At 27.1% G+C, this 9,131-nt stretch overlaps 3 protein-coding genes across 3 annotated transcripts; 2 read left to right on the top strand and 1 right to left on the bottom strand.

Annotated features, from left to right (window-relative positions):
- The first annotated feature begins 1,045 nt into the window (after window positions 1–1,045).
- Window positions 1,046–2,422, top strand: LOC106792870. Its single transcript, XM_014759403.1, has 4 exons — window positions 1,046–1,231; window positions 1,388–1,591; window positions 1,703–1,876; window positions 2,021–2,422. Exons 1-4 carry the CDS (start codon window positions 1,184–1,186, stop codon window positions 2,300–2,302), a joined length of 708 nt encoding a protein of 235 aa, XP_014614889.1. The 5' UTR covers window positions 1,046–1,183; the 3' UTR covers window positions 2,303–2,422.
- A 327-nt stretch (window positions 2,423–2,749) lies between these two features.
- On the bottom strand, window positions 2,750–5,764 carry LOC106792868. Its single transcript, XM_014759399.1, has 3 exons — window positions 5,750–5,764; window positions 4,729–5,487; window positions 2,750–4,340 (listed from the first exon to the last, which is right to left on the bottom strand). Exons 1-3 carry the CDS (start codon window positions 5,762–5,764, stop codon window positions 2,877–2,879), a joined length of 2,238 nt encoding a protein of 745 aa, XP_014614885.1. The 3' UTR covers window positions 2,750–2,876.
- Window positions 5,765–7,286: 1,522 nt separating this feature from the next.
- LOC106792869 lies at window positions 7,287–9,093 on the top strand (the record flags this gene model as incomplete). Its single annotated transcript, XM_014759402.1, has 2 exons — window positions 7,287–7,802; window positions 8,191–9,093. Coding segments are annotated over exons 1-2 (1,419 nt in total), but the record flags the coding sequence as incomplete, so codon positions are not given.
- Window positions 9,094–9,131: the final 38 nt, after the last annotated feature.

Consider the following 9,131-nt stretch of genomic DNA (forward strand, 5'->3'; position numbering starts at 1 on the left):
ACAAAATAATAATAAATTTATCACGATATTTTATCTATGAAAATGTTATTTGTTTTCTTTTCATTAATAATAAATAACTTATATGAGCGTGTGTTTAACACTTTGGGGACCGGTCACGAGTTAACTCGTGTTTTAAAAGAAAAATAGAAATAAGAAAAATAATATACAATTATATACATAATATAATATATAATAATATACATATATATAAAAATATAATATACAATATATAATAATAATATATACAATATGTATATATAATAATATAAAATAATATAAACATTTAATTTTAATTAAAAATTTGTATTTATTCGTTCGTGCATTACAAAAAACTTACCTTTTTTTTTATACAATTTTCAACATATTTCGCATCTTCTTTTCTTACAATTACACCGACATATTTGATATGTATTGACTATGTAAATCTTAACATTCTCCAATGTTTCACAGTAATATATCGATCTTACGTATATTCCAAGAACGTTTGTAAATAAAATTACTTAAAAAAGTATAAACGATCCTAAATCATTTATTTGTTTAATATCTGATCGATTAAACTGGTTATCATTACGGGCATTCAACTATGAACTGGAAACGTTCGATTAAAAACAAGTTATTTAATCATATTCAATATGGTTACTGTTATAAAACTATTAAATCATTAAACTATTATAGGATAAAAAATAAATATGTGTAGACGTATAAACAGTTATTAAATAAACAACTATGTCTCTCTTATCGTAAAGACCTTGTATTCTTTTACCGTTACAGTTTTAATATTAATTCTACGTTGGTTATTTGCTTATTTGCTTGTGGATTTTCCATAAGATAAAATTTACGGGGATTCCTGGTCGTTGAGTGAGAATGAATAGGAGGGAACCGGGAGCTGGAAAATAACATACACACGCAAGAATTAATTTATATATTTGTTATTTACGTATATATGTGTGTGTAATTCTGCGAAAAAGTTATCTGACTTTCCTTCCCCACTCTATATTCCTCTTTCTCATACGATCATCCTCATTCACATACGTAAATACGATGTTCCGTCTTTATAAACGATAACCGACGTGTTTCTAATTTCATTCAGCTGTTTACAGTGTTTCAAAGAGTATATCAGTATTAATTTCGCAATTTTAATTTGTCGATTGTATTGCATAGCTTGTTACAAAATTATTTCACAATGAATAATTTAATAATTTGTCTCGTTGTTGCATTTTGCATCGTTCAGGTAAGAACACAGTTTTATTTTTTTTCTTATTTATTTATTATTATTAAGGAAAAAGAAAAACTCGTTTGTGTTATCGATTATATAATAATAATAATTATATAATTATCAATATGTGACTTTCTTGAATATTTTTATATCATAAATTATATATAACAGATTAGCAACGTTCGAGGAGAATCTTTAGAAGTTTTAAAAGCACGTTTGCAACAATCAAAAGGAAATGTTAATAGATTGATCAGTGATTTAGAAAGATCGAAAAGAAACCTAGAATTTGATTTAGGCGTTAAACTTTCCAATACTAAGATCAATTCCATGCAATCAATAAATGACTTGACGAATCCTGCAATGAACGAAATTCGTGTAAGTATTTTTAAATAAATAATTTAATTTAAAAACAAAAACAAAACAAAACACACTCAGATCATTTAATTTCAATCTATTTATTTATTAATCATTTCGTATTATTTTTAGAATGCTGTTAACGCTGCCAAAGAACAAGGCAAAAATGCAGATCATTGTTTAGAATCTGGTAGACTTGCACTTAGAGAAATTAGTTTAAGTTCATTCGCATCGTTAGATGCTTGTGTGAGTAATGCCAAACAGGGTATTGTACCAGCACAAAATAATATGGATGCTACCATTGGTGTAAGTACGAATAATATATTGCATCGGCTTAAAAAAAGAAAGAAACAAAAAAAAAAACAATATCTGAAAATAATTATTATCTTTCATTTTTATTAATATATGTATATAATAATTTGATTTTTAATTAATTATATACTTATCTAGGTTGCCAGACAAATGCTCACAGTATTGGACAGCATATTCCCTGATTGTTACTCAAATAATATATTCCAAATGCAAAGTTGCATTTCCCTTGCCATAGGCAAAGCTAATGGTACTATCAGAAGTCTTCAAAGTACTGCCGAAAATGTTAAAAGTAGTGGTAATGTAGCATCAAGCAATTCATACATCAAAGGAAATTCTTGTATGTCTGGTATTGTATCCTCGGCTCGTCCAAAAGTACCTGTTGCCGTGAATGATGCGAAAGCGTGTATAGAAAGTGCTTAAATAAACAAACAAACAAATAAACAAAAAAAAAAAACTATATACGAGAGATTGATTTAAATATGTAAAGTGAAAAAAATGTAATCTATTAAGTATGATAATATTAAATTAAATTTTTTTTATGACGAATTTCTTACAATGAAAATATTGAACTTTAACAAAAGATTTCATTTTTAAATATCTATGAACGAATTAAAAATCTAATCTTTTGTAACATAAGAAAAAATTGATTGACGTCAATCTTTCGAGAATTTTTATTTATTATAAGTGAAAAAGAAAATCAGTTCGATTGGTACAATCAAGATTCGCACGAACGAACTTTACAATCAATCATGCGAAACAATATTTCTGATGTAATACAAAAAATCTGTTCCTTTCTGAGAGAGAGAGAGAGAGAGAGAGAGAAAGTAGGTAGTTAAGTAACAATAGATTTATTAAAAACTAGGTAATGTCTTATCAGAAAAAAAAAATGTCTGTTTACGAACTAAATAACAATAATATATATATATTGATCTTATTAGAATTGAAATAATGAATAATATAAAATAAAATGAATTAATTCGGTAAATTTGATATATTAAATTCTACTAGATGCAACCATATCATCAAATTCTTGTTCGTGTTCCGATTTGGTTAACATAAATGCTGGTAATGTTAATCCCAGACTCTTGTCATAAATAGGTTGAGTTTCGGCAACATATTCGTAAGGTTCAACTTCGTCTAATTTTTCTTCCTCAGTTGTTTTTTCAACATTTTCAACTGGTTTTAATTTTGTCACGTAAGAATCTTCACTCGCCGATGGTATCGGTTCGAGAATTTCTGTTTTCTTTTTTAATTGGCTTTTATTCAAACTCGAACTGGATGATTTGTTATCAGGATCAATCTTAAATTGTTTAACCTCGCGATATGTATATCTGTCATTATTATTATTATTATTAATGTTATCTGGTTCTTCTTGGTCACCTACGAACATACATTCTTCCTTTCGAAAATCCTTATCGTCTGTGCACTGATAACACGTCATTTTATTCTTCATTATTTTCTTACAATTTTTACGATCCTCATTTTGAAATTCTTTCAAAACTTTCTCTATGTCAGCTTTTTTTTTTTGACCATCGAAGTAAGTATCATCGTTAACTTTTTTTTTAGTCTCATCGATAGCTGCCTTAGTTGCAGCTGCTGCTGCCTTCAAGGTCGACGGTTCGAATATCAAACGTTCCGAATTTTCCGAAGGATATCCTTCCTTCTCGTTGTAATCTTCATTTTTATCATAACCCTTATCGTAACCCTTATTATATGGCGGTTTAATAATTTTTCTAATATTTTCTTGAACATCATAACCCTTGGATTCTTCTTGATTTTCCTCAGATTTCGTAGGACTACCATAAGAATTACCTTTCGTATACGCGTATACTTTATCTTTCGGTTTATAAGCGTAAGAACATTGTTCAAAATTATCACCACTTTTAGGATCTTTACAAACCTTACACGTCATCGAATCCTTTTCGATTAATTTACAATTGGATTGATCTATTTTTTCTGAATTTATTTCAGATTCCGATTTATATTCCGACGGGCTAGTATAATAATCAGGTAAAACGTCGTATGAATCTTTTTTATTATTGGAATCTGATTTATCGTAATAACTTTTAGATTCGTCCGGTAAATTATAATCTTTCGTATAATCCGAATATTTGGATTCGATAGGACGATCGGATTCTTCATCTTCTTCTTCTTCCTTTTTCGAACTTGATGATTTTTTTGACGTATTTTCAGGATAACCGAATGATTTAGATCTACTGAATTTGTATACCTTATCTTTAGGTTGATATGCATAAGAACATTTCTCATAATTACCACCCGTTTTAGGATCCTTACAAATGGTACAAATTTTACCATCTTTTTCAAGCTTTTTACAATCGGTCGATGATTCTTTTTCTTCGTCTATATTTATTTCCTCATCGTTTCTTACTTTCACCTGTGATCTTTCATACCTTTCACTTGGATACGATGATTCGTAATATTTTTTTTCTGGATCAACCTTAAATCAATTATAAAGAAGAAATATAATCAAATTAAGAATTTTATAGATTCATTATTTTTACATCTGATCAAATACAAATCAGAAGAAAAAGGTAATAAGATAAATTTTCAACAATTATTTATACTTTTTTCAAATATTTTAGACTAATGTTTGTTTTAAATAATATAACTATTGATCTAGTTTTATATTTACAAATCTAAATTATGAAAAATCTTAACAAAAAATTATTAATCTTTTAAATAAGCAAAATTCTTATAACTCACCTAAATATTTATTAACTTTAAAGTTCTACTTTATATAGGCAATAATTTCCTAATTTTAAGTAAACGAAAGGATACTTACAATTAATAGTTTAAAATATATATATATTTATTTATTATATTACCTTTAATTTTTCATCCGGTTCTGCGTCCTCGTCGTGTCCTTTTCCAAATAATTTTGATTTACTATAAGCATAAGATTTGTCATTAGGTTTAGCTACGTAAGAACATTGTTCATACTTTGCTTTACTTTTCATATCCTTGCAAACCATGCAAACCATAGAATCCCTTAATACTTTCTCACAATTTTCATTAATTTTTTTATACTTATCAGGAATATATTCGCTAGCTTCGGTAAAAATTTCGTCACTAAATCTGTATGGATTATCAAACTTTCGATTAAAATTCGGATGATCCTTTAAATTCTCGACGTGTTCGGAGGCAGCAATTTTTAATTTGCCATCATCCAAGGATATTTTCGTAGACGGTGATTCTCGATTCTCGATATTTGAATTAGATCTTCGTTTTCGAGGTGTCAAATATTCCGAATAATTGTCATCCTTTTTTGAATTGTAAGTACAATAATCATAAGTATTACCAGTTTTTAAATCCTTACATTTGTAACAAGTATCCTTATTCATTTTATCATTGTTAGAATGAATTTTGATTTCCTGACAATAAGGTAAACCTGATTTCAAAACTATATCCTTGTATTTGGCATTATCTTTATCTATTATAGGATAAGGTGGTAATATTGTTTTTTTCAAATGTTTATCTTCTTTAGGAATCTTTTTTATTCCAATTAAATCCGAGGATTCTGTATAAACGTCAGTTTCCAAGGGCCACGGTTTGTTTTCCGATTTATCTGATTTTTTTAATGAATCCTTGTAATATTCATATTTCAAATCTATCGATATTACTTTATTTAATGATAAAGCAATTATCAAATAAATCTGCAAAAGTAACATTGAAGAATTATTGGTCAGATGAATATTTAACAAAAAATTGACATTATAATTATTTAAATATATTTAATATTTATTTTCTACAAATAATACACTTACTAACTAATAACATTTGAGAGAGAAAATATTAATCAATTAATTAAAAATAATAATAACAAAAAAAATGAATATATTGTCTTACCTTAAAATCGATCATCCTTAAATATAGATCATCTACCTGCCCCGTATCAGAATAATCAAATTTTAAATAATTCGATTCTGAATTCTAGTTCGAACGATCTATTATTACTTTCTATGAAAATGATACTGGTTAACCAATTCGAATGGCTTTATATATTGACTATGTAAATCTCTTTTAGATCAAACCCCCCACTTATTTAATATTTCGTGTTATTCTCTCTTACTTTGGTGAAACGTTCTAACCAATCTCCAGAAAATTGCATTCAATATTATATATAATAAAAGAAAGGGAAAAAGAAATAAAGAGAGAGAGAGAGAGAGAGATAAGATTCATTGAAACGCATGAGTTGAGATGTTGCGATTGATCGATTACCTAAACGTTCGATTTTCTTTAATACAACTGTTCTTAAATATATATTCTCTACCTTTAATTTAACAAAGACACATTTTGCTTATTTTTGATTTTTTAAATATGTATAATATTTATTAATTATAATATATAATATTAATAATTTATATAAATTATTAATATTATATATTATAATTAATAAATATTATACATATTTAAAAAATCAAAAATAAGCAAAATGTGTCTTTGTTAAATTAAAGGTAGAGAATATATATTTAAGAACAGTTGTATTAAAGAAAATCGAACGTTTAGGTAATCGATCAATCGCAACATCTCAACTCATGCGTTTCAATGAATCTTATCTCTCTCTCTCTCTCTCTCTTTATTTCTTTTTCCCTTTCTTTTATTATATATAATATTGAATGCAATTTTCTGGAGATTGGTTAGAACGTTTCACCAAAGTAAGAGAGAATAACACGAAATATTAAATAAGTGGGGGGTTTGATCTAAAAGAGATTTACATAGTCAATATATAAAGCCATTCGAATTGGTTAACCAGTATCATTTTCATAGAAAGTAATAATAGATCGTTCGAACTAGAATTCAGAATCGAATTATTTAAAATTTGATTATTCTGATACGGGGCAGGTAGATGATCTATATTTAAGGATGATCGATTTTAAGGTAAGACAATATATTCATTTTTTTTGTTATTATTATTTTTAATTAATTGATTAATATTTTCTCTCTCAAATGTTATTAGTTAGTAAGTGTATTATTTGTAGAAAATAAATATTAAATATATTTAAATAATTATAATGTCAATTTTTTGTTAAATATTCATCTGACCAATAATTCTTCAATGTTACTTTTGCAGATTTATTTGATAATTGCTTTATCATTAAATAAAGTAATATCGATAGATTTGAAATATGAATATTACAAGGATTCATTAAAAAAATCAGATAAATCGGAAAACAAACCGTGGCCCTTGGAAACTGACGTTTATACAGAATCCTCGGATTTAATTGGAATAAAAAAGATTCCTAAAGAAGATAAACATTTGAAAAAAACAATATTACCACCTTATCCTATAATAGATAAAGATAATGCCAAATACAAGGATATAGTTTTGAAATCAGGTTTACCTTATTGTCAGGAAATCAAAATTCATTCTAACAATGATAAAATGAATAAGGATACTTGTTACAAATGTAAGGATTTAAAAACTGGTAATACTTATGATTATTGTACTTACAATTCAAAAAAGGATGACAATTATTCGGAATATTTGACACCTCGAAAACGAAGATCTAATTCAAATATCGAGAATCGAGAATCACCGTCTACGAAAATATCCTTGGATGATGGCAAATTAAAAATTGCTGCCTCCGAACACGTCGAGAATTTAAAGGATCATCCGAATTTTAATCGAAAGTTTGATAATCCATACAGATTTAGTGACGAAATTTTTACCGAAGCTAGCGAATATATTCCTGATAAGTATAAAAAAATTAATGAAAATTGTGAGAAAGTATTAAGGGATTCTATGGTTTGCATGGTTTGCAAGGATATGAAAAGTAAAGCAAAGTATGAACAATGTTCTTACGTAGCTAAACCTAATGACAAATCTTATGCTTATAGTAAATCAAAATTATTTGGAAAAGGACACGACGAGGACGCAGAACCGGATGAAAAATTAAAGGTAATATAATAAATAAATATATATATATTTTAAACTATTAATTGTAAGTATCCTTTCGTTTACTTAAAATTAGGAAATTATTGCCTATATAAAGTAGAACTTTAAAGTTAATAAATATTTAGGTGAGTTATAAGAATTTTGCTTATTTAAAAGATTAATAATTTTTTGTTAAGATTTTTCATAATTTAGATTTGTAAATATAAAACTAGATCAATAGTTATATTATTTAAAACAAACATTAGTCTAAAATATTTGAAAAAAGTATAAATAATTGTTGAAAATTTATCTTATTACCTTTTTCTTCTGATTTGTATTTGATCAGATGTAAAAATAATGAATCTATAAAATTCTTAATTTGATTATATTTCTTCTTTATAATTGATTTAAGGTTGATCCAGAAAAAAAATATTACGAATCATCGTATCCAAGTGAAAGGTATGAAAGATCACAGGTGAAAGTAAGAAACGATGAGGAAATAAATATAGACGAAGAAAAAGAATCATCGACCGATTGTAAAAAGCTTGAAAAAGATGGTAAAATTTGTACCATTTGTAAGGATCCTAAAACGGGTGGTAATTATGAGAAATGTTCTTATGCATATCAACCTAAAGATAAGGTATACAAATTCAGTAGATCTAAATCATTCGGTTATCCTGAAAATACGTCAAAAAAATCATCAAGTTCGAAAAAGGAAGAAGAAGAAGATGAAGAATCCGATCGTCCTATCGAATCCAAATATTCGGATTATACGAAAGATTATAATTTACCGGACGAATCTAAAAGTTATTACGATAAATCAGATTCCAATAATAAAAAAGATTCATACGACGTTTTACCTGATTATTATACTAGCCCGTCGGAATATAAATCGGAATCTGAAATAAATTCAGAAAAAATAGATCAATCCAATTGTAAATTAATCGAAAAGGATTCGATGACGTGTAAGGTTTGTAAAGATCCTAAAAGTGGTGATAATTTTGAACAATGTTCTTACGCTTATAAACCGAAAGATAAAGTATACGCGTATACGAAAGGTAATTCTTATGGTAGTCCTACGAAATCTGAGGAAAATCAAGAAGAATCCAAGGGTTATGATGTTCAAGAAAATATTAGAAAAATTATTAAACCGCCATATAATAAGGGTTACGATAAGGGTTATGATAAAAATGAAGATTACAACGAGAAGGAAGGATATCCTTCGGAAAATTCGGAACGTTTGATATTCGAACCGTCGACCTTGAAGGCAGCAGCAGCTGCAACTAAGGCAGCTATCGATGAGACTAAAAAAAAAGTTAACGATGATACTTACTTCGATGGTCAAAAAAAAAA

This window comes from Polistes canadensis, unplaced genomic scaffold, assembly GCF_001313835.1.
Source record: "Polistes canadensis isolate GaletaPanama2010 unplaced genomic scaffold, ASM131383v1 scaffold_919, whole genome shotgun sequence".
NCBI lineage: Eukaryota > Metazoa > Arthropoda > Insecta > Hymenoptera > Vespidae > Polistes > Polistes canadensis.